This window comes from Rousettus aegyptiacus, unplaced genomic scaffold, assembly GCF_014176215.1.
Source record: "Rousettus aegyptiacus isolate mRouAeg1 unplaced genomic scaffold, mRouAeg1.p scaffold_m13_p_3, whole genome shotgun sequence".
In the NCBI taxonomy this organism is placed as follows: Eukaryota; Metazoa; Chordata; class Mammalia; order Chiroptera; family Pteropodidae; genus Rousettus; species Rousettus aegyptiacus.
The window spans coordinates 72,120,356-72,147,592 of NW_023416306.1; the positions used below are offsets into that span (position 1 = coordinate 72,120,356).

Sequence of the window (27,237 nt, forward strand, 5' to 3'; positions counted from 1 at the left end):
AATAACAATGGAAGGAGGAGGAAAGTAATTGTAATTGGAAAATCTACAACCTCCAATCAGTGCTAAAATTGTGAGGCGCTGGTAAAGCACCATGTCTTTCAAACCCAGGAGCGAAGGAGTGACTGGCATGGCACCAGTGGCCTGGAGTGATGAATAGAAGGCAGGTATCTGAGAACCCAGGCGGGCAGTGAGAGCGCAGGAGGGCAAATGCAGCATTCGGGAATGACACTAAGTTACTGTATCCTGGGGAGGGAACAGAGGAAACACAGGCTTCGGAAGGGGCCACTCGGTGTGGCACAGGGGCACAGCTCCTTGTCAGGAACACACAGACAAAAGAGCGAAGGCCTAGAAACTAAGACTGGTAAGATGATTTAACGTCTGCATCTATGCAACACCTATAAGGCATTTAGTAACCTCATCAAGAGGCTGGACAGCTTGATCCTTCACTCTCATCTCTGCACTGTACCTCTCAGCCACATTTCTTCTCAGAAATACGAGGCTGGTCTCTTAATACCCGGTTTTCCCGTGAGGGTAGTACATGGTGATGGGAGGATTCTGCGCTGGAGAAGGTGGCAAGTATAGAAGGCTGAGAGTCCTGGGGATACTATCACACAGAGCCCATTAGAGAATCAATTCACAGAAAATGAGCACAGCTCAATGACAGGCAGCCCCTCACCCCCACAATTACCTGGAAGCTTTGCTCCCTGCATCCTCTGAGAGCTGCTACCGCCTCCCATCACCTCTGCCACTTCCCTCCACATACAGGTTAAGTTAATATTTCAGTAACACAGAACTAAAGCCTGTCATAACCTGGAGCCAACGGCTCTCAGTATTGAAAAATGCCTCACTTTTAAAACTATCTTGAAATGAAATTCTTAGATACCCTAGCACACATAATACATATGATGGGGGTGGAGGGACCTTAATACAATGCCCCATCTATAATGAAAAAGTGAATTAAAAGAAAAGTGGGTCAGAATACATTAATATAAATTTCAGTATGTACAAGCCCGAGTACCTTATAAGATAATATGAAGCAATGAGAGACCTGAATCCCCATGATCACATAGCTATTAACACAAACTGAAGTGGGTGTGTGCTGTGTAGTTAGTCACAAAAGCATCTCCACCGGTAATAAGATTTTCTGAAATACCTCAAAAACTCCTAGAAAAGTTCAACAAAGTACAATCTTTCAAGGTTTACCAAGCAGTCACATTCCTAGAAGTTTTAGCCCATATTAAAACCATGCATACTAAAAAGTTAGGTTCTAAGCCTGAATATTAAGACACAGGTTTTTCACCTGTATAATTCTCCAGCAAGCACCTGAAGGCTTTGTGGGAGGTAGTATAATCTTCACTATGCTGGAAACGGCTGTGCCTGGCAGGCATGATGACCCTAGGCTCAGCCCACTGAAGGCCAGGAGCACTCCCAATCACTGTGACACCCACATGGGGGTGATTCTGCCCCATGGAGAACCATTCCTTCATACCAAATTGCCCCCATCTGCCAAAGTGCCAACCGAGGCCATAATAATTCATGCAAATTATGTTCAGTTGAGCTTGTCTATTCAGACACCAGACCGTAAGAAAATCATCTCTGACGCTATTTCCCTTCCATAGACTCTGTCACTTGGGTGCCCCTCATCCTTTCCTCTTAGTAGGTCATGTGCCCTCTAAAGGACATGACCTGGTCACTACTAAAACCAACTTTGGACAAGCATAAATTCAAAAGACAAATCGGCCTTCAATGAGTGCTCTGAGACACATGCTTTTCTGTTCATCCCCAAAAGCAGTCATGGACCTCACCCACCCCTGAAGGACTGTTTTACCGGAATGTGCAGTCATGACTGGTTATATAACTTATTTGCAGAAATAAGTTTATTTGATAAGCTCATTGCCAAAATAAAACATACCTGCAAATCCTAGAATAAGCAAAAATAAAGAGCAACTTTCATCATTTGATCTTGAAAATGCACAGCAATCCCTGCCATGTAAAATGTGACAAATTCTTCCTGTACAGCTTTCATGAGGCCTCTGGAAACAACCCTACTTGCATTTTTAATAAAGAACCCTTAAAAGTACCTAATCTATAAACTAGAAACTTTACCATTTAATTATTTAAAGCATCATAAAACATGGTTCTATGAACATGTGTGTCTATATTAAAACAATGTGCATAATCAGAAATATAAACTTACACCCTATGGTTTGAATAGAGAAACTAAAAAAAAAAAGCTCAAAAAAAATCATTTCTCAAAATAAACTAATTTAATGTTTAGACAATTAATACCACCCCCCCATACACACACACACACACTCATGCACGCATGTGTGCACCTCTCCATACTTTGTATCAAGTTTACGTTAAAAAAAAAAATCATTAAATAGAATGTTGTTAAACTAGTACAAGCATGACTGGTGGTAGAACCTAGAGATTAGAGGGGATAGAGTACCAAGAACTACAATTTTAGTTAGCATGTGTTAACAATGCTTGAAAAATTACAAAAGCCTTAAAATAGTTCTTGGCTTTCTTTTGCTCATAAAAATATCAAATAAGAGTCAAAGGTTAATATTACTCCTTGAATAAAGACTGTGGTAAGGATGTGGAAACACTAGAACCCTCATACATTAGTTTTGGGAATGTAACAATCTGGCAGTTTCTAAAAAAGTTAAACAAAAATTTACTACATGACTCCTAGGTATCTACTCAAGAGAACTACAAAAACTTGTGAGTCTTTATAACAGCATTATTTACAACAGTCCCAAACTGGAAACCATCCAAACGTCCATCAACTGGTGAACAGACAAAATGTGGTACATCCATGCAATGGAATATTATTCAGGTGTAAACAGGAACCACTGAAACATATAACATGGATGAATCTCAAAAATAGTATGCTATGTGGAAGAATGCAAACACATAAAGACCACGTATTATATTTCACCAATATGAAATGTCCAGAAAAGGCAAATCTACAGAAACAGAAAGCAGATTACCGGTTGTCTAGGGATGGGGAGAGAGGAGACATGAGGAATGACTGCTAATGGGCACCAGGGATCTTACAGGGATGATGGAAATGTTCTAAAACTGGATTCTGGTAATGACTGCACAACCTGAAAAATTTACTAAAAATCAGTGAGCTGTACACTTAATTTTAAGGTATGTGAATTACACCTGTTAACACACACGCACATACGTATGCGCGTGCACACACACAGCCTACAGCTGAAGCCCTGGGCAGCTACAAAGTGTTACATTTGTGTTTTGGCTGTCCCTCTTACTTTGACTCCAGAGTAGAAAAGATGACATCAGGCCATTAACATTATGAGAATGCAAAATTCTGCTATTCAATTTCCTCTTAAGATAATAAAGGAACATGGGAGTAGGGAGGCACTCGGGGGGAGCAAATAAATTTGTTCTTTCCTCATTACAGAGTTCAAAACAGGTCACAGCTCTATTAGCCGGTAACCACGAGGAGCTTACTTATTACTGCCTGCTGCAGGAGGGGCAGTGCTGGGCCTGGGAACAGAGGGTCCACTGCCCTATGAACACAGGCTCTTTGACGTGGGCAAACCCAGGCCGGGTGCGACACTAAGTATGATAACGAACACTCCAAACAAGCAGGAAATGAGAAATTCAGGAAATTCTTGTTTAGTTCATGTACTAAAATCTAATAAAAGCCACTTACCTCCAAAACCCTAAGGTTAGGTTTTATTTGTTAAAATCAATATCAACTTAATAGTTTTGCATAATGAAAAACCTCAACCCGGTATGCAGGCACACCATGTACAACTCCCTAAGACAACTGACCTATCTTGCCTTCCCCTCCCATCTCCTAGTTAGAGAACTTTTACCAAGCACCTGCTACGTACACTCATCAGTGCTTTACACAGGCAGGCAGGCAGGCAGGCAGGCAGGCAGGACCTTACAGTCAATGTGCCAGGTCTGCTTTGCAGACTCATGACAGACCCCTTCTCAGCAGGGCAAGGGACTGCACAGCATCTGGCACTGTTGCTGTGGACGAAGTCCAGGCCCTGGGGCCATGTCTGAGAGCTATGGGCTGACGGTACTCACTGATGGAAGGCTGAAGGGGCAAGGCAGCAAACATATGGAATGCCCCTGCTGGGAAACAGGTCATGGCAGACAATCTACAGCCAGGACAAAAGACGGGCCCTGCCACTTACTCATAGAAGGTCCCAGCCAGAAGCCTCGGCCTATGTGCCATATCCAGAAGAAAAGCATCTTAAGATCATTTTATACATCCCTGTACCAAAGTTCCTAAGTAGGAAAAAAAATAATATGTAAGTGGTAAGCGGGCCAATCTGATAAACGGTGTGGAATTATTTTTGGTTGAAATTGATAGGGCAAACATTCATCTTCTGAGAAACGGAATGCTGAGGAAAAAAAGAGTCAAATGGGCGGGAAAACGGAAATGCTATATTTATCCCCTTCTCTCCTACCACCCTTGAGTATTTCCTCTATTTTGAGAAGGCAGCAATAAACTCTTCTCCCTACCAACATTCTCCCTCCACTCAGAGACACACTGGCAGGCAAACTAGTCAGCAGACACCACTGGCAGGGCGGGCACCATGCTCAGGCCCTGAGTACAGAACCATCCCTAGGGCAGTCAGTACTCGCACAGGGTCACGTGAGTGCACGTCCTCACACTGCTGCAGCTATTAGCCTATGAAATCCTTCTGGTCACTCTTACGGCAAATGGAGAGGTAGAGCACTGCCCAGGAGAAAACAGGGAGAAGGTTCCAGCCGTATCCTCCATGCCTACTGCCCCTGACATCCCTGAGAGCCTGCAGCTGAACTGCTGCTCTCTGTCAACTGAGGTAAGAATATCCCAGAATGCCGAGGAATAAGCACAGGGACAAGCAGTGTTCTCTCAGGATTCATTTCCCTCCATCCCTTCCCACTTCCTGTCACTCCATCTCTATTTAAAATAAACTTCACGGGGGGAAAAGTAGAGATCAGGTGAGTAAAAGTGGCAACATGTAGAATCTGAGAGAGCTAGCTAGTTAATATAACATCTGACAGGAAAATTATCCGACATTAAAAAAAAAAATCTCCATAAAAAATTCAAGCATACTCACAACTTAAAGGGCACGTGGCGTTTCAATCCTTAAAATTAGGAGGCCAAAGTTAGTCCACTGAGTTTTGTCCAATGACCCTTTTAACTACTTGAAAATTATGTCTGATTATCAAATAATGTTATGGCTTACCTATAAAAACTTCTCTCTGAAAAAATATTGATCCTGACTTGCAGAAGCAAGGACATTCTGTGAAGCCTTTTAAAATCATATAGAACACATTACTCATAGTTGAGACAAACAGCAGGCCCATTTCTTCGGTGTCTAAGTGGGTTTCTATTAGTGAGTCAGCGCCTGGGGATTCCCACGAGCCAGTAACACATAAGAATGATAGTTATTGTAAACTCAGACCTCTACGGTTGCTGGGCGGGGGTGGGAGGGTGGAGAGGTGGGAGGTGGGAATATCTCAGCACTTGTTTTTGAAAGCTTCCTGGAGCTCAGGAAACCAGCAAGCACTGTATTTCTGGATGGCCAGACCTTCTGCAAATTGAGATCACTTTAATTAAGATATGAACCAAAATCGATAAAATAGTTCTGATGACTTCAACTAAAACTCTCTTTGGAAGAGCCTAGTGGAAACTTCCAATAGAACCTGAGGTAGTATTTGCCAGGGACAGAGTGGCCCAACACAGCAGACTCCCTGGGTCAGCCTGGGAGACAGGTATTCGTCCAGGAGTGGCTGGGACCTGCTGGAGAAGTAGTCAGGCTGTCACCTTGGTCTTATTGTCGGGGACACTTCAGCTGGCCCATCGACACCACGCTTATGTTTTAAACACACACACTTACGGCCACTCTTCCTGTGGCTACATTTCTTGGTCTATCCTACTGGTTCTCATGGTTCCTTCTGTTCTTATAATACACCACAGGTGACAAAGGACTTTTAACCCTGATAATGGAATAGCCCATCACCAATAACATTAATAACTACTGTCGTTAATATTACTAACAATATGAGCAATGACTCTCTGGCAGCTCTTGCTAAATACTTAAAGAAACTGTTTTACAGATATGGAAATCAAAGCTTACACAGGCTAGTTTGTCCAAGGTACAAAAGCTAGCAAGGAGTAAAGATGGGATTTCACTCTGCCCATCTGACCATGAATTGCTTGGAAGTAAATGCTCTTCACAAATGAACCCTCTCTAATTGATCTCTTGTTAAAACAGCTACTTTATTTTAATTTTTAACTATTTCTGATATTAAGATTTATCATAATGAACTGTCTTTAAAAAAATAAAGTATTTCCAAATATCCTGGTAACAGTTTTTCACAGAAAAAAGTCCCACCAAAAATACTATAGCAATTCTTTGCACCAAATCCTCATGATGTGCCCTCCAGATGCTGGAAGATTATTCTGAAGACAACTATGAAGAATACTAAGAATACTAAAGGTCACGTATATTTATAATACGTCCCCCCTCTCTTCTCTGTAACAGTGCGTGACTGCAAAACAGGTTGGTTTGTTTTCAACTTTTTTTGAGACAAAAAATAAAAAAATTGAAAAATTATGAATACACATTTAGAATCTACAATCACTTCTGATTATTTTAGTCTCCTACTCTCCTCCTGCTTAAGAATTTGAACACAAGAGCGAAAAGTCCTGTAGCAACAAGTCAGATTTCCTCTCTTGTATTATCTTAAACTCCATCAGGATTACAGGAGTTTCTGAAACTAAAAAACAAAACAAAAAACAAACAAACAAAAAAAACACATACCCTGCGCCTTCTTAAGTTCTAGAGCCTGGTTTGCTCCCCCTTCACTTTTTCCACTGAGCCTCTCCCCAGGATGGCTCATGATGGCAATGACTTTGCATTATGCACGAGGCAGTTCTCTGGGAGCATGAGTCAGAGTCAGATGCAAGCAGCGCCAGCTCTGGAAATAGCGCCTGCAGCTTCCCTCCAAGATGGGAGACAGTGGTTACAGAGAGCGCCTCGGTCCAAACCTCCCCTGCTTGAAGGTCAAAGGCCAATGAAACAGATAGTGTTTGTCTGCATGCACATACACCCGAGCTATACATGCACTCTGGTACATCAGTAATCCTTTGTTGGAAGATAGTTCGGCATCATTTAGGTTATCTGGTGCTCTACGACTGGGTGATGTTATTGTTGACCACATCATTGACTCAACCTCTAAAAAAGACTCAAAGTACGCCAGGATTAGCATCACAGGAGTATCACCTGGTGTCTTCTCTCCAGGACCATTCGTTTTGCTGCTCTGAAGCAGCTCACTACCTCTTTTTTTCACTTGCCCATTTCGGGCACTATCCTTCTATATGTGCCAGCTGTATTACAGAGAAAACACAAGCAGCTTTTTTTCCTAAACCACAATACTGTATTCCTACTTACTCTGCCCTGCCGACAGTACATAGAGCTCCAGGAAGCTAAATCTTTCATAATCCAAATTCAGCATTAGTTTTATCCATACTCTTTTGGGGATGGAGGAGGCATGACTTGGCCTGCAAGCAAACAGCCCAGTCAGAGTAGCTGTAGAAAAATTTCACTGAACTCTAAATTTGCAATATCTTGAGGTATGAAGATGCCTTGAGGTATGAAGGTGAGGTGTGAAGATGTATAAACATGGAAAGTAGCCTTGCATTTTAGAAAAAATAACAACATATACATTAAAAAATATCTGCACAGACTAAAGAAAAGGCGTTTGTGAGAGTTCCTTTACTGCATTTCAAAATAAAATGCCTACTTAACTAGTTCAATTTACAAAAACACAACATTTTCATGTCACAAGCTGCTTGGTTCATGACAAGCATAACATTAACTTCAAATATCCTGTTCCTTTTAATATTCACTAATTTAATATGAAAAGTAAAATATGGTAGGCCTTGCAGACTCCTAGCTGTCTCACCACTGAATCTTCGCCCACTCTCTGGAAAGACAGCCCTCAAAATCTAACCAAGCCAAGATGGACAGGTCCTCTGAAACTGGGCAAAGGCCTTCACTCCGAATGTTTCTGGGCCACCGGAGACAGCCTTGTAGGGGCATCCTGAGTCTCCCTGACCTTCTTTCCCTGCTTCCCTCAGAATCTGTGCCCCACAACACAACAAAGACCAACCTGACGCGTCTCCTTACCTGGAACCTATAGCTGCCCCTCCTTACTATGGGGAACTGCCCACACAGACAGTTGAAAAGGGGGGGAGGAGGGGTGGAAAGTCATTCCTGTCTCTAGTCCCAGGCCAGTGCTCTGGCCTGTGACCTAAAACCACTCAGGGCCTCCTCCATGTTCTTGCATGTAAGAGTTGGAATTAGATAAGCTATAAGGCCTTCTCCAGGTCTAACAACTCAAGTCCTGAGCAGCCTTCCAAACAAAGTGCCAAAGTGGAATTTAAGTTGTTCAACTTCGCCTGTGACGTTCTCCTTCCGTTTCCTCTGTGGCCCACCACACCCAAGTATTTAGGACGTCCAGTAGTGGTCGTGACCCTATATTCACCAGTACACTCCTCCAGTTGCTCTGATTTAGAATTTGTTCTTATTTTAGACAGCTCCTTGCAGGTGGTAATTTTGTTTTCTGAAATTACCTTGACTGTAGTTCTTCCTGATGTCCTGTGCAGCATGATGAGATTTCCACAGATCCAAAAACTACGTTCTCTTTAACATACAGAAACTCAACATGACCAAGAATTTCAGAGAAAATAATCACTTCACAATTACTTGTAGTAGAATTTACACTTTTTGTCATGAAATGAAACGGTGCAACCCTATCTAGCGAAGGGTGGCTGGAAACTTCCTGCAGACAAGAAATATATTGTAAAGTGACAATGGAGGAAGAGATGTGGCCGATATTAAGTGATTCTTATTAGCTAGGTATCTGTATAAGCTCCACCAGCCTTCAAAGGAAATTCGAACCAAAGAAGTTTGAACAAAAAAATAAAAGCAATGACTTACTGGGTATAAAAAATGAGTGTCAATTGATCTAAAATGGAGCTCTGCTAGAAAACAAATCTTATCAACAGTGTGAAGAATACTTTGGGTGTTTCTAATTCGGAACAGGAATAATGACAATTCATTCTACTGCCATGGACGAAATGAAGAGAGATGTAAATAAAACAATACAGTAGCTCTGAGAAATACAACTGGTCACCTGGAATAGAAAGCAAAAGACAGAGACAAAACACAGACTTGCAGAAGTAATACTGCTATACTTGCTGCAAATCAAAGGACACTTAGAGGAAGAACCCAAGGCTAATACAGTTTTAATTTTTAATTAATTTTAAGACACTCCTGTCTCATTGTCATAAAGGAGAAAAACGCAAATGAATAGTGTTGCTATCCACATGTCATCAGGTAATCAGCCTTTCACAATCTTTTGAAGAGGTGCTCTAAAATGTATTAAATATTTAGTAAGGGTCAGCTGTCCTAGATAAGTCATTTCACTTAACTCCCACAAGACTCTGGTGACGTACCTACCCCCTCAGACAGCATGACACTCAGTGGCACATTCAACGTGGGACCACTTTGGAAACCTGGCCCGAGCCACCCAAGGCCTGTGCATTTCAAGTAAGGAGCAGAGTTAACGTTCAAAGACACAAGCACACCTCTGCAGAAAACAACTGGATTTCATCAGGCAGAATTCCAGAGAGGATAAGAATGAATCATTCTACAAAGATCAAAAGAAAGCCACACCTAACAAGGCTATGAGAACACAGAGGATCCCAAGTCACAGGGAGCCAGGAGTCTGAACAAAAGCAGGTTGTTGCAACTCCAACAGAGGTATGAAGACTGCAGGCTCAGTGACTCATTTGGGGATCTTGGGTAAGACACTCAGAATTTCTACTCACTGCACTACCGCCTTCTGATCTGTAAAATGGATGACAGCAGCATATTAGGGTATCTGGACACTTTCAGATCCTCTCAAGAAATAAAAGCATTAAATATAAAAGTATGATTCAACTTTTCACCACAAGAACGGCGAAAATAAAGAAGTCTGATAATACTGAACCTTGATAAGGCGGCAGAAAAAAAACTGGGAACCTTAAACTTTGCTGGTGGGAATGTAAAGTGGAAAACAGTTTAGCAGTTTCTTAAAAAGTTAAACACAGACCTTATGTCAGTCCTAGGAATCTACCCGAGAACTATGTCTACACAAAGATCATTAAACTACTATTCATAGCTGCCAAAAAACAAACATCTGTCAATCAACAAATGGATAAACAAAATGCAGTACATCCACACAACAGAATATAACTTTATGATATATACAACACTGTTGAACCTCAAAGCATGATGCTAAATGAAAGAAGCCAGATCCAAAACTAAAGTGCTTTATGATTCCATTTACATGAAATTTTTAGAAAAGGCAAAACTATAAAGATGAAAAGCAGATCAGCAGTTGCCAGGGGCTAGGTGTGGAGATGGGACTTGACCACAGATGGACAGAAGGGAACTTTTTGGTGACGGAAATGGACTAACACTGAATTGTGGTGATGGTTCACAACTGTATCCATATCTTAAAACTCAAAAAACTGTATATGGGTGAATTTTATGGCATATAAAATATACATGACATACAACTAAAGTTGTTGAGAGAATCAGAACCACTATCTGCCGCTGTCTACAGGAGTACAGCATCCTTTACCTTTATTGTTATGAATGTTAAGGGTGTATCTTCAACACCGAAAACTAAAGCTTGTGTGACAATTGAGAAAAGGAATCAGAAATCATACTACATTTGAACACAATCCAGACATTATGTTCTGTTTCTCTTCTAAATTCTTCCTGCTGTTTCTCTTTAATATCTCATGCCCTTCACGGATATCATGAATTTTTCTTGGACACCAAACGAAAATTGCCGCAGACATTTAGAAGCATGAGCTTTATGACTTTCAGTTATAAATGAGGCCACATAAAATGACTACTGTTGCCTTTTCTATGAAAATGCCAGGAAAGTAAAAACATATATTCTAAGACTATTTTCTCATTTTATATGGTTTCCCTGGTACTGTCACGTACCGGTTTGTTTTCCTGCTTTCATGTATATAAAATATGAATCTTCAAAGATGAATCTTCACTCTGAAAAACCAATGTTTCTTGATTTCCAGAAAAATATATAAAATGTTCAATGATCTGGATATATACTTAATGCCATTTTTGTGGCTCACTTGACAAGTACATTGGTTCTCATCATCAGGAATATAAAAGGGGCATATAACTATAAATGCTGTAGCTGTGGTGCTGAAGACGTGGGATCCATTTTTCAAGACAGAACACAGCATTCAAAAATCACAAGAGAAAAACTCTGAAGAGATCGTCTCTTACCTATGCCATGAAACTAAACGTTTAGTAAAAGAAAAAAAACCCCAAAACCTAACGCAAATAAAAGGGAAAAAAATGAAGTGTGAAACAGACTGAAAACTTAATGTTCCCAAGTTCAGAGGGAGCCTAAAAATTGGCTGCAGCACTTTGACTTTGCATTAGTGAGCCAAAGAGAAATACTCATTTCACTGTTTCAGTGTGTTCTCATGAAATGAATCTGAATTCTGAATTCATGGCATCCTCAATTTTACAAATTGAATGAACTGAAACAAACATTTGTATCCTGCTATCAACCTGAACAAGGCTTACAGATAATGCAAAAAGCCCAGGTTCTCTAACTTCCTTTCTTTATAGATATCTAAATTGCTCCTCTGATACAGATTTGGTTCAATTCTATTTTCTACCCTATAGTTTTTTACTTCTCAACTATGAACACTTTGAGGAGTGTTTTCCATTCATTTTTGTACCCTACTCCTTACTGTTTTGTATGCTGAGGATATGAAATGTAGTAAATAAATTGTTTAAATAAATGTAGAATTTAATAAGGAATGTGTTATACACAGAACTATAGACAGTATTACATTTCTAGCCTTGAGTTTCCAAATCATCCTGGTTTATTAGTGTGAGTAGAATTTCTATGAGGGGTTCCAGCTTTACTTGCAAAACGTGGATGAATTTGTTTTTAAAAATCACATATTCATATAAAAACACTAACATTATTTATATGTACATCAATCAAACCCCTATCTGTGCTTACAAATCAGGTAAAAGCATTAAAATGGATTCAGTTGATTCAATTACCCAATTTCCCACCATAACTTCCAGCCTGCATGCTTAAAGGGTCATTTTATCAAAACAAGGCCCAGGCACGGAAACTCTAGTGCAGGGTAGCCTCAGGTAAAAATGCATCATACAGGCATGTCCTTAGTTTGTGCTACACTGGTTTGGATTTATTTATCACATGTTGCTTTGTAAATGATCTTTGATATGTTGTGTGTTTTATCTCCAATGGCCAGAAATGACATCTCCTGTTTCTTTGGTATTTTCCAGCAGCTTCTTACACAGGGTCTTATGTACAACAAATCCACGAAAACATGTTGGCTGACTAGACTGAAAAATAAGAGTCTTTTTTTATTCTGTGTATTGTTCTATGCACATATAAACTAAGATTATGTAAATACAGAATTTTGTGTGGTAAAATAACATGACAAACTAACAAGAGTATAAGCAGAATTAAACGAGATGGAGTTTTCTAAATAAAATATTTTCAAAAAGGGCCACTGCTTTCGGGCCAGTAGTCAACCGCACAGACAGCTTGCCACATGGAATCGGGGTGAGTTTACTTACCACCAGGGTACAGACAAAAATCTTCAGACCGTCCACTTTACATGTCTCACAAATATAAAGCTAACTCAAGTCCAGCTACCCATAAAATGAAGTACTCTAAATTTTAAAGTTCCTAACAACAAGAAAATACATTTAAAGCACTTTATATATATTATCTCATTCGGTCTTTAAATTTGCTCTGTGAGCAGGCAATAAGGTTATCACTATTCTCGTTTTACAAATGAGGAAAATAAAGCTCAAAAGCCAAGTGACAACTGGAAAATTGATCCACATAGTATGAGAAAAAATTTTGGAAAAAAAATGTGGGCATCCAGGAGAAAAGACCAGGTCACCGTGAGGGAAAGAAATTAGACCTGCATCAGACTTTATGCAAGATAACGAATCAACATATTTAAGATACTTGAAAAAGAAAATGAACCAAGGATTTTATGTCTAGTTGAACTGACCTCCACCTAGAAAGAACACAAACTTATAAAAATGCAAGAACTCAGGGAATAGCTGCTCCAAGCTCTTTCTGAGGAATCTACTAGCTTCAAAAAACCAAAATGACTGAAGATCAATAAAAGGGGGATGATGAGCATTAAATATAGATTTACTTGCAGAGTTAAAACTAAGTGATTTTATAAAAGACACAGTATGGTATGTACTGTCTACGTGCACTGACGTAAATAGAGTACAGCTACCACAAATCGTGTGTGTGCGTGTGGAACAGGGTGAGGAATATGTGAGAAATACAACGAACTGGTTGACTGTGTTAAAGACATTTATCTGAAAGCAAAAAGATAACATTTCAAGTCACATGATAGAAAATAAAGAGGTAAAGGGCAAGAAAAGGTCAATATCTACTCCCTCTATTCCTCACAGCAAGGAATTAATACACAAGAGCAAAAAAAGTGGACAAGGCAAAAATGTGTTATGTCAAAATAACCATTAAAACAAAAATATAAGCCTTCCTAAATATCAAAAAGTGGACAAGAGGAAAAATACATCATAAAACTATACTAAAGAACCAAGGCAAAATATTAATTTTATAATTAATATAAATTGGCTTAACTAGACTATTAAAGGATTTTTCAGATGAAAGCAAAAGTCAAGTGACAAACTCAAGGAGCACATAGTAGGTGGCAGAGTTGGGATCAGTGTCAGGTCTTCCTGGCTCTGAGCTCTTTTCATAGAAGTGATGAGGAAAATGACCCACGAGTCAAGAAAGCTCTACTAAATATGCTTTAAAGAACAAAATAATTAAATAAAAATATGAACATTAAAAACTTTAAATGCGATAGCCAAGTATGAATTTATAAGGTAACTTATTTTTATAATTCATTTATTTAATTCATGCAACAAATATTTATCAAGGCCACATGTGATCAGGTCATTTTCCAAGTAGTGGAGATCCGAGGCTTGAGTGTCATTTTTCCTGTGTGCAGTGAACCAGAAATATAAATAAAATACATGTTGCTGAATTTTAAGATACATGTTAGTGTCAGCCTCCTAAAATAGATTAATGGAAACAATAACAGGCCCTAAAGTCCCTAAACTATACTGACACCAGTAGGTGCTAGTAAAATAATGCATCTTATTAGTGCCATATGATACCAGCACAAAACTGAAGCTCATTAAAATGCCAAAGATGAGAATGATTGCCAAGTCAAGCATTCTGTCACAAGAACGGACTAATGCTTCCTATAAAAGTAACTAAAAAGTCGCAGAATTTTTCTCTGCCCACCTCACTTTTCCAGCTAAACGCTTAAGCTTTATATTAAAATGGCTTTCATCTTCCATGGCACAGAAGAGTTGTTGGCTGCTGGCATCAAATCTGCTAAAATCGACAATAGGGTAATTATTTGCACACTTCCAAGTGCTTTCAAAATACATGCCGGTTGGGATTTCCCTAACTTAGAAATGTGTGCTTTATGCTGGTGGTCTAGGGCTATCAATAGCCTGGACTAAAAAGAAATTTTACATCTGGCCTGAAGCATTCTTTTCTACAGGGATCATTTGATTTGTACCTCATCTACTTTCAGTAAAGCATTTGACCCAGTCTACGTCATTCTCATATCACATTGCTGGTTTGTGACACTACTTTAATGTACATTTACATGAGCTGATACATGGAAAGCACTCAGCAAAGCGCTTGACACATGATAAGTGTCAGCTATTATTATATGAATAGTTCCATTCAAAGATTCTTTTTAAAATATGTAAATAAGTATGTGAGGATAAGTGGGTGACTATTCTTTAATTTTCCTGTTATTCTAGTTGAAAATGGGAAAAAATTTTAGTACACTCAGAATTTTCAGAATATTTCTTTAAACTACATTCTTAAAAAACAAAACAAATGTACAGATGAAAATTTAATGATAAAAATTATACAGATCAGATTTCCTTCTGAGGCTACCAAAAACACATTTTATAAGTAATTTTTCTTTGGTCCAGCTTTTAAAAAAAAGAAAAAGGTGGGGGAAAAAAAAAAAAAAGACCAAGATCTTGCGAAACCAGATCTAACATGAGACCTAGATACAGGGAATTTAATAAATTATGCATTTGCTAGGGGTTTACAGGGCAAAAAGGGAGACCCACTCATAAGACCAAGTTTCAAATATTTCAGCAATAAAATAACGAATTGCATATTAACGGCACTGTAATTACTTCTTTTGTTTGGTTTCTTTGTAATTACTTCTAATAAATTACTCTGCCTTCCCCCATCACTCAAGTTAAGTTGTCATCCAAAGGCACAATCAGTACAACTCAGGACACAAAGCCACTCACAGATAGGGAGGGAGCAAGAAGAGAGGGTGGCTGGTGCCTCAAGAGCTCTGACTCATTAGAATCCATAAAGCTTTTCTATGGAGATCAAGTATCAATGAAGCTATTGTAAGAGATTACAGCTATATAAATGTAGGCTAGTTATGAATTCTCACAGGGCAAGAGTACTTTCAAAAAGAGGCAAGGGCACCAATGCCTGGGAAACCACTAAACACAAATGCTGCCTGAGTTGCATAACAGTGGCTGCCCATGGGGTAGTTCCTGTAAGGTAAGGTGACTGGGACCCTTGGTTCAGCACTCCCTAAATTCATAGTGTGCCATTTTACCAAGCTTTGCCGTCTGACGGCTCAGGAATCAAGCCCAACACAGTCCCTAGCTGCAGTTTTGGGTCCAAGAAAGCGCCAGATAATTTTTATTAGTCATAAATACTGTTTTCCAGAAATCGTAAACCAAATACAAAACACACCTTTGCCACAAAGACAAACAACAGTAAAGCACTCTGTTAAATAGTTCAAAATTTATACGTAAATCACTTTGTTAAATAGTTTAAAATCTATACCTACCTTTATCATATTGAATATTTCAATATTAGAATTGTGATAAAAGCATTCTCCTAGAATTTATAAAATTTTTAAAGGAGAAATAAATGTGGCAAAATGCACAAAGTTGGGCTTTAGACATAATTTTAATAATCTGTGAACTATTATTCATACGAAGATTATTATTGATCTCAGTTCAGAATCAAGTGTGTGAAAAGAACAAATAAAATAAAAGTTGAGTGAAAATGCTTCAGAATTTAGGAAGGATATTAGCACAAAGAAAATAGTTACAGCATATTTTTTCTCAAAGACTCAGAAAACAGAATATATCATTTGCCTCGAACTAAAATGGCTGCTAAATATTACAAAGCCCACTTTTTCAGAACTATCTTTCTAGATTTTTACGTTTCACTCACTCTATCAAGGAAAACTTTGCCAAATTTTAAACAATTTTATACTCAAGAGTACGGTTTTTCAGATTCTGGCAGAAAACAATAATTAAGGTCAGCTTCAAGGATTCTTTTGCTGGAAACCACTTGCTTCTAGTGCTCCTTATGACTAACCGAAACAGAGGCCAGAGAACCTCACCTGCGCCAAGACCATTAACTTTGAAACAAACACATAAAGGAACACTTATTAATAACATGGCCAACCTTAGTATTGCTGAATTGTCAATGTTTTGAAAATATACCAGTGAATACTTCTGACATCATCATCATATATACTTATCGATGACCAGAAATGAGTATTCTAAAATTTGTTCTTCCTATATTATTAGATACATAGAGAGTAGAAAAAGTGCTTCTTCTGAATCTGAAAATTGGGATTTTTCTTGCTCTAAAAGAATCATACGCCATTCATATATTTTCCTCAGGTATGATTTCACAAAATATTAATCTACAGTATATCCCTAGTCCTCAGAATACTGATAAAATAAAAACTTTATATTACTTTAAATGCATATATTTATAGAAAACATTATTATTTAATCTTTGAATGCAATGGATAATTTGTATTTCTCTTTGACTAAAAGGCAAAAAAATTGTGTGTTCTTCCGAAACCAACAGCCATTTAGTAAAATCTACTAACATTATTTTAAAAAACACACATTATACAACTCACTGTTGCAATCCTCATTGTTTAACCAGCCCTTGCAGAACAGGCGGATCCATTCATCCTAATTGTTCTTTGTGTAGTTGTTCATGTTCCCTTTGCCTTTCTGTTGCACAAATTGTTCAAATTAAATAGAAGGAACTTGAAATAATGAAAAAAAAAAAAAAAAGAATCTCACAATATAAGGACAAAGTACCTGAGAACCAGAAAAGAGGTGAGTCTTCTCATTTAAAATGAAGGGGAAAAAAATATTAGAAAATCAGTTATAGCAGTGGAAAAGGGCTAAAATACGAAAATAAAATGAAAATAAACATCACAGAAAATAGAAAATACGTAAGAGAATGCTGTATCTTCAGAAAGATATGAAAATCTGTTAAACAGCATTGAAAGACAGGAGAGCTATCTGGTGGGTGGGTGGGAATGACACAACACACCACACCACAACACAACACAACACAACAGGCCAGGAAAAACCAGAAGAGCATTTTAAATCACTCTTCTGGGTAGTACCTCTCACTCACTCAGTTTACATTATTTCATTATTCGTTATTTTAACCCACAGCTGAGCACAGGGTAAGTTTGTTTTACTTCCCCTTCTGAGTTCACTGAAAAACTCAACTAGTACAGTATTTCAAGTTACATCAGGCTGTGCCTACCACTTAGCTCCTTCGGGATCTCCTGTAAGGGCAAATACCAATATCTCCTGTAAGATTACATTCTTCATGTGTAATTGCTCATCCAGTGCCTGTTCCAGACCCTGGCCTTGCACCATTGCTTTGTTTTCCTTCCTCAGGCAGAAGCCTGCTTTCCACAAGTCAGTAAAAATCGGAGGAAAAATATTACCCTAGTAGAGTTAAATATAGATTAGTTAACTAAGTTCATTCAGCTAGGCTGACTCCTGCCTGAGAAGTAAAGATGCAGAGATGGAAGGGGAGGTGGTGGATGCAGGATAGGATAGCATGAAGGGAAATAGGACAAAGACACAAAGCCCGCAATTAAAGGAAACGGCTAGATTTAAAATGTACACCTATCAGAAATAACTCAAACCCAGTCTCTTATCTTAGAGCAATATCAAATGAATACCAGCAGAAGAGGTCAGTTTTAATGTTGTAAAAAATACAGTGGATACATAAAAAAGATGAAACTGACTAATCTGCTTGTATTTGTGACAGACATTTAAAAAACATATTAAATGGAACAGTAAGTTAATTACCTAGATACCTACTAATAACAGGTTCAAATCCTAGCAAAAGGTTAAGACATAACCTCGGTCTGAATACTTATTACCACACAAAATTCAATCTGTATTTTTGAATAGACACTTGGGGCAATCAGGGGATGTGCCTTGGCTGCCAGCTGCAGGATAGCTTCTTTGCCTTTCGGAACTTGTACTAATGCTCTTGGTCGCTGATCGCACTCCCTTTCAACCTTGCCCTTGAAAATATCGCATGCTTTGCCTCAGTGAGCTCCAAAACCTCTCCTAGGCATGGCAGGGGCAAACAGTAGGCAAGGGGCTTGGCTGCTGCACAGAGTCAGGAGGAAAGACTAGCGACATTGGTAATTATCAATATTCTCTTAAAGTTCCCATCTTCTGGCCCTCCCCACCTCCATCCTCAAAGCTGGTTAGCTTTAAGCTTCATTCCTTGAAAGGAAGTTCATTTCAGCATGTTGGTCCCAACCTACTTCATTTTCATATCCTCTTTAAGACTGCTGCCCACATTTTCAAAAAAAGAAAAGGCAAATGTGTGTCCTCCTCATAAGCTTTAACACAACAGTCTCTTAAGGAAAAGGCTCAGGGAAGGGCTCCCTTTTGCTTGGGAAGTAAAATCCTTAGTCCCCCACCCATCTCTTTTCAGACTCAGAAGGTACTGATCAGACCATGGGTGTCACAAACGTGGTTATTTCAAGTTCAGATTTTGGTAGTGATGGTACCTAGTAATCTACAAAGATGACAGCTTCCCCTTCTTTAATGCATGATACACTGTGTGTTTGAATAATCTTATTTTCAGTTTAAAAAATAGCCAGAAAATATTTTAAATACTAAGCAAGCCATAATTCTTCCTTTTTTGGACATTTTATGATCTCCTTCATCACCTCACAAACACTTTTAAAAACACCTAGACCATAAAAGTTATGGTCAGAAAACTCAAATCTGTTCAAACTGACTTCTTCTTTTACTACTGTTTAACCAAAGGGACATATATGACTTTTTTTAAACAGGGAAAAGCTGGGGTACAACTTTCCACATACGGAATGTCTAGCTACAAATGGCTATACTCCTAGCCAGTTACCTTTCCAATTCTCTTAGAAGCTGCCCTTGGTATCCTTAAATGCACTCTGGAGCTTTGGTATCACCTTTATTATGATGTGCTTTGTGCACATTCTCGGACGCTGCAATGCCCATACTAAGGCAACACATCACACAAGTTGGCAGCAATGCTATCAGCAAGAATTTGGCTTCAGAAACAGGAGTGATTCATCATACATTCTAGCAGCAGAAAAACAACACACAGCTATTTTAATCCCTTGGTGCTATCAAGAACCAAAAAACAGTAAAGTAATTTTTAAAGCAACAAAATCTTATCTGCTGTAACACTGAAAAAACACTATTCACTTTTAAGAGTTTTCAATAAGTTTTTTAGAAAATATCAGACTACTTACCTTATTTCACAATATTACAATGACACATCAAGTTTTAACTTAAGGCAATTTCAGGAGAAAATAGGTAGTCCAAACTTTTGCAAAGTAACCCACTGAAACTCTGAATTTCAGAAAACAAATTTCTCAGTTGTTCTACAGTAGATAAAATCCCTCCTATCATTTCAAAGTAATCTTTTTTCAGCTTCTCCATTTTTGAGATTAAAGTCTAAATGAGTGAGTGTGCTATTGTATCTGTCACAACCAAACAAAGATACCCAATACTGGGTGATTTATTCAGAAGCTCCCCTTTTTTAGGGGTACATTAACACTGCCATAAGAAATACTACTGGCCTAATATGATAATGGAACCCACTTACTTACATCCTACAGTTCTACTTATTGATCATGAAACAAATCTCGACCCCGGGTCCTTATTACTTCCTAAGAACATAGAATTGCCAGCCAATATTTCTATAGAACTATTCACGTAAATTTACGATTTGCTGTATATCTAATTAAAACTTTTTAAAGAATGCTACTCTACAGCTGTGACCAAGTCCTCAGGGGCAGACAGGGAGATTTTTCAAGAACTCCACCCAGTGCTCTCTTTCGGGGACCCCTACCTTTTCAAACACTTCTGTCCCCTTTCGTTTCCGTTTTCGGGGTCTCCGGTTCACTCGATTCCATTTCGCGACCTGAAGTTCAAAAACCACACAGCATTTTAAATGGGACCTTAGGTCCTAAGGGCCACCCTCGGCGTGAGAGGCGCTCGATGGCCTCGCGACACAACCTTTCAGGCTTCACCTGGAGAAGCCACAGGCGCCAGTCCGGGCTCGCGAGGCCACCTCGGTGCACGGGGTTGGGGGGTGCGCGGGGCTGCGGTGCGCCCAGGCTGCGACCTTTGCCGGGCCGCTCCCTCCCACCTTGGGTCCGGGTGGCCGCCCCCACTCCGGTGCGCATCGGAGCCCCCAAACCCGGGCCAGCTTACCCACCGCTAGCACGCGTTGGCGCCCACAGGGCGCCCGGGGCTCCGCGGATGGGATGAGGCGCGGGACCCACCGTCCCAGGAGGGAGGGCACCGCAGGACTCACGCCGCTCGCGCTCACCTCTACGCCCACTTGCCGCACGAGCACGCACTCCGCCCCGGCCTGGCGCTCCGTCTGCAGCGGCTGCGGGGAAAGGGGACAGTCAAGTTTATCCCGGGAGCCGCCCCAGGCCCTCCCCCGCGCCCCGCCACCTCTGTGCGCTGACCCTGTACCTGGCCTGCCGTAGGTGAGGGTGGGAGTTGGGGCGCTGAGGCCAGCGCCCGGGGCCCGCCGCACGGCCGACCCGGCAGAGAGGAGCGGGCTCCCGGGGCCCGCAACACCTAAGGCGCAGCGCGGGCGGCGGGCGGCGCGGGGCCGAGGCGGCGGCGCGGGCGGCAGGCGGGCGCTGGGCGGGGCGGGGCCTGCCTTAAAGGTATAGGCGCCGCGCTCGCCGCAGGTCGCCCCCGCCCCCGCCCGCGCGCCCGCGATTTTATTGTTCTCTTTGCGAGCATCTTTCGTCCTCTCCCGGGTCCGGCCCGTGCCCGCGCTCCCATACGCGGCCGTACCCCGGCGTGCACGCCTTACCTTTCTACCCCTACCTCCCCAAGCCCCAGGGTACCCGCGAAAGCGTTTCTTGGCGGCCTTGGGAGCTGAAGTGCTGCTCGCCCGCAAGCAAAAGGGTTTAGCACGAAAAGCGACCTCACCTCCGTGGCCAGCCTAAACTCGCTTCTCGGGTCAGAAACCTACGTGTCCACATAGCCTTCGCGGAGGGAAAGGAACTTTCCTAATGGAGTTTTCTCTGGGAGCAGATGAAATGTTTAAGTAGATGTTTCTCAATGGCCCCTCCGGGCTCCTGGGCGGTGGCAGGTGACCTCTTTGGGGTAGAAGCCGGGAGCGCGTATAGGGCGAGCCCCGCGCTCTGCCCGCGAGTCGCGGGAGCGAATGCGCTCTGGCTAAGCACAGCCCGGCGCCGCACTCGCCGGCCGTGGTCCCCTCGGAGCGACTGGGGAGAATTTAAAAGGGGGGCAATGTCTTCATAATTAGGGGGAAAGTTTCCAATTAGTTTATAAAAGTGTGTGATGCCCCAAGGTTTTCTGCCGACTCCCAAAAGGCTTTCCTTCCCATCAGCATCAGAAATTGGCTGAAACAGATTCGGGCGTGAGCGCTTAGGAAGGAGTCCGGTCGCACCCGTGTTTGCTGATCTTGACCATCCCTTTAACTTTATCACATTTCTTTAAAGAAAATCTGCTTTGCCCTCTCTTTATTGCTACTTCATCCTTCTTTCAAGATCAAAAGCTTTAGATCAAAGCCAAGATCAAACTCACTACTTTAAACAGAAGCAACTTGCCATGGAGTATTTTACACAAAGAGGAGCTTCTTAATGGAGACATCACAATGGAAAACTTTATTTTATCCCTTCATCCCATATTCACAACTGATCTACTTAAATTACATTGATGATGCACTTCTATTTCCTAAAATAAACAGCAGGTCTGCTCAAATTGGGAATTCTTAATGTTTCCAGGAATACAAAACTATAGAGTTAGACATATTAACCATTTCGTATCCTTATTAGCTAAGTGCTACAAAATGCATTCTCTTTTGCTAAGGATTTTTCAATGTTATAAGATGTTCTTATATATAATGTACAATCATCATATATAATTTTTCTACTGTAAAAGAAATGCATAAAAATAGTTACAGACTTAGATATCTAGTGCACACACACACATAAGCAGGTAAAACTGACAAATGATGAACTGGATTATGTTAATTGCAGAAACTGCTTAATTTTAAATGGGAATAAACTATTTCAGCTTCCATGTTACTAATAACTGAAGGAAATTTAACTTTGGGTGGTGAACACAGAATGCAATATACATATGATGTTATTGAGTTGTACACTTGAAACCTATATGAGTTTATTAACCAATGTCACCCTGATAATTTTAATAATAAAATAGCAGTTTCAGATTCAATAGAAATCTATTACAGGCTGACATATCCTTTTACCCACTAGAATTGTTTTCCCTGAAACTTCACCATCCCTAAGAACTCTGAAACAAATAGTTAAATATTGATGTACTAAAACAGTGCCCTGCCTAAATGGACCTTTCTTCAGTGTCCTCTTTGTTGATTTAGCAACAATTTTAAAACATGTAGTCTTTAAAAAAACAAAAAACAAAATAAATTCCAAAAATCCAGTAGCAGGAATAAAGATAACTATTGCAAATTAAATCATAGACTTCTATGAAAATCTGTTATTACAGCTGGGTAGTTAGTACTTAAAGGCTTTCCTCACCCTTTATAATTCTCACCTGGTTGCAGTCACACACACACACACACACACACACACACACACACACACACACACGTTCCTTGTTCTATAAATCCCGCTAAGCCACTGGAAAGATCTTGGGAATTGAGACCTGGGAACACTTCCTTGCTGCCATTGACAGACTCCTTTTTTCCTAGCACCCAACCCATGAGAACCTAATCATTTCTGTCATAAGCTGAGACAAGGAAACATCCCTCTCACTCTGCTCTTCTAGTACTTGGAATAGGGAGGGGAAGCTGTGGTCCATTCTAAGTGCCTCCTAACTTGTCTCCTTTATACTCTTGCCTCCCCAACCGCACTTCCACAATCCATCCTCTATAGAGAAACCAGAACAATATTTGCAAAGGTAGTTCAAATATAACTTTGCTTTACTGAGAATGTGTTTCCTTCTCTTCTTTGCCTAGCAGGCTCCTACTTCTCTAGGTCTGGGCTTAAACAACACTTTCTTTACTCCCTGATCCAAATTATGTCACCCCACTATTCTTTCTAATAGCATCCTGTTTATTTCCTATAAAGTACTTATCTTTTATAGCTATTTAACTTTTTTTTTTAATGAAGAGACGAGACTTTAGCTTTTACAGCAGTTAAAAAAATTTGCACTGAAGGCAGAATTCTGATATGCCAACATCACACAGTTTCCTTTATTATTAACATCTTGCATTCCTGTGGGGCATTTGTTACAACTTATGAACCAATATTTGATACATTATTATTAATTAAAATCCATAGTTTACATGAGGGTTCACTCTTTGTGTTGTACATTTCTCATAGCTATTTTTTAAATTAATTTTTTTGAATGTCTATTTTCCTGACTGGACTTTGAGATCCGGGAAGAAAGAGATTCTGTCTTTTGGTCTTGATTTTTGTCCAATCACTAAATGCTCATAGTAAATGCTCAATAAATATGTTAACTAACTAAATATAAAGGGAAAGAAACAAAGGACTGAATGAAAGGCATGTAAAATTTCAAGGAGAGGAATCTTAAGATGAAGATCTTTCTAATTAACTCTGTTAGTTTCTCCACTAAAAAGTGTTAATTAATAAAGAGCAGAGAATTGTGCAATTTTTGAAAGAGACCATGGGACATCAGTTATTGCCAGCACACTTCTCAAATGACATTTTTTAGGGGAAAAAAAAGGAAATGAGAAATAAAGATTCCTAATTCCCTCATATAGTAATCACTAAAATTATATTCCAAATTGGCGTTAGGACCTGAATGTAACCCAGAATAAAAATTTAACATATTGCATGACGCTGGAAAAATATTAATTCTTGTTGTACTCAATATAACCTCAACATATTTCTTCTTTTTGTCTACCTGAATCTCCCTTTCTTCGGGGGCTGACCCCAGTGAAGACAGGGTGTGGAGAAACTGGATGAAGGTGACTTTTTAAAAACTGGAATTCTGTAGTCAAGAATGGATACTCTAATAACTACCTTTGAGAATGTGGTGAAAGCACTTTAAAGCTATCTTTCAAAAACAGATGTTTTCTATTTGAATTATGTCTGTAAAAATGCTTTGTCCAGTAGAGATGCAAGTTTTGAAAGGAAGCTGTTCTAAGAAACTTTCTTGTCAAAGCAGTTTGTAATAGCTGAAGACAATTTCAGAGGCTGAGGAAAATACCATTGCTCTAAAATAAAAGCATTACTTAACCTAGCGGCTGGAAATTACTTTCAGAGGGAAAACTTTTTTTCTGTTTTCTTCTGATTTGTTTTAGAGAAGAAATTACCTCTTTCACTGGAAAACGACAGTGATGCCAATTTCATATTGTTCATATGGATGTGTGCTTCTGCCTTGTGATGAGGTACGACAGACAGAATGAAAAGCAGCAGCGTACCTTACTAGTCAACCAGAAGGCCAGAAGGGCAGACAAGGGGAGCCCTTTAATTAGACCAAACTACATCAGATGGCAAAGGACACACCCTTAGGCACTGTCCACTCGAAGAAGTCAAAAGACCTTTTAATACCAAACAAGATAGAGAGGTCCTGAAGCTTTGGCTGGCTTCAGAAGGGCTCTATAGCCAACATATATTTGCGGTGAATTACAAAGTAAGAGTCTACACAGGTCTGGGAATAAACTCAAGGTTAATTTAAGTTGCCAATAATAACAAGTAAAGATTAGGGGCAAAGTTATCAAACATTAATGTCTTTAAATTTTGCTCTATCATTTTTTTAAATGTAACATTCCTTTATGCTATCTTTTTAGTTGATTTTAGAAAAATTGTGTATAATTTATATTACTGCCCATTTTGCCTCTGTGTTTGAATGAAAACCTAATTTCTTTCTAAAGAGGATTTTGGCCCTGTGAAATGGACCTCTGAGTGGAAGTCCTTTAAAACACGGTTTTCTAAAAAGGAAATCCGTCCCACTTTTGCTCTGCACTGACCTGGCTAACCGAACCTCTTTCTCTCACTAACCATGACCCTGAGCTCACTGTTGCTTATACAGAGCTTGTCCAAAGGAGCATGCTCAGTTCTTTAATATCTAGACCTTCCCCGCCCCTCCTCCTTGCCCTTCGGACCTGTCAGCTATTAGCCCCCTACAGAAAAACACAGCTACATCACATGCTGTCCCCCCATCATTCCTCACACACATCAGTTGTCAGGAGGTTCACAGGTTTTTCTGATGCCCAAACTCCTACCTGAGATCCTCTCCGATCAGGGCAGACCACGATACAGCTAGTGCTGCACTGCGTCTTACTGGTACTCTATGAAATTCCTTTTAATGCATTATGTTCTAGTAAGGAGCCATCAACCTTTATAGCAGAGCCTTATAAGAAACGGCCGCATAAAATCCATCACAACATTTACTGTAAGGATGGTTTTAGAGAGTTGTTTATTACATTTAATAGTAGTTTTCTGTGAGGACATACAGGAAAAACTTCTCCCTGGTATCAACATCAGCAATAGTTGGACTTAGGCAACTGGTTTGTTTTACCTCATGGACCCTGCGATTGTTCCCTTTCCCCTCTTCTAGAAAGCTCTGTTACCTTACTTTAAGCTAAGCACAGGAACTTTAGGGGATGCATATTACATGCTAATTTAATTCCTACTTCAACTTATTTCCTACCATTATTTTCATGTTGCTTCATTTTTCTTATTTTATTTTTGATTATGCTATTTTTAGCTTTGGAAGCGGCCTTAAGTCCATTTTGGACAAAGAGGAGTATGAATAAGTAAAATATACTGGGTTTATTTTTTCTTTCTTTAACTTTCTTTTTCTTTTTTAATGGTAGAGAGTCTAGAAAAATTTTCTGGTTCTAATAAATCTTTCCATTAACAACATTTAGAAGTGAAGCGTAGAAGGTAAGGGCATACGATTATACCCTACTTACAAAATTCAAGAACCAGAACTATTTTAAAAATATAATATGATACACAAATGTTAACCAAGTATTTTATCTCTTTTTGATATCAAAACCAGAGAACATGGGCTTAGATTGCAGGAAGAGAAATGTAAATTGGACATATAGATGGGTTATTCACTTAACAAACATACTGAGTGCCTTCTGCAAAACAGAGCACTCGACTTTGTCAACACAAAGATGAATAAGGCACCATCCCTGTCCTCAGGAGACTCGTATGACCAGGCGGTAGCGAGGCACACTATAAGGAGCACACAGACAGCCTGTCTGGGTTTGAATCCAGGCTCTACCATATATTCGCTTTCTGAGCCTCCTTTCTCATAGAATTTTGAAGATCAAATGACACATGGGATGTTCTTACAAGAGGAGGCAGTTGTTATTTATCAAATATGAGACTACTGGAACTAAGAAGCAAACAACATCATAGAATATGAAGGGAAGTGACCTAAAGGCAAAAAAAGTACTTAAGTACTACATTTATCTGAGACCATGGAACCTCAGAACAAGTAGAAAGAACCAGAGTGGCCAATTTTGTACAGGACTGAACAGTTTACAAAGCACTTCCAGATACAAATTGTTCTAATTATGTCTCACATGGTTGCATCTTCAGGATAAAGAAACCGAATCTCAGGAAATTTTAGTACCTTTAGGATTTCAAATTTTCACTTACAGGTCCTGGCTGAAAACGTAGTGCTCTTTCTACTCTAGCACCAGAGCTTAGGGAACATCTAGCATGACCATCTTGTT

General features: G+C 39.8%; 1 protein-coding gene across 8 annotated transcripts in view; it reads right to left on the reverse strand.

Moving 5' to 3' along the window:
• Positions 1-27,237, reverse strand: part of AOPEP (aminopeptidase O (putative)) — a 311,009-nt gene that overhangs the window by 56,741 nt on the left and 227,031 nt on the right. For all 8 annotated transcript variants that reach the window (XR_004956306.1, XM_036239159.1, XM_016159455.2 and 5 more), the window contains 2 exons: positions 20,869-20,931; positions 20,386-20,457 (listed from right to left, as the gene is read on the reverse strand). Coding sequence is in view for 7 of the 8 variants with exons in the window: in XM_036239159.1 (XP_036095052.1) it covers positions 20,386-20,457; positions 20,869-20,931 (135 nt within the window). In the remaining variant the exon portion in view is untranslated. The remainder of the gene's footprint in view (positions 1-20,385; positions 20,458-20,868; positions 20,932-27,237) is intronic.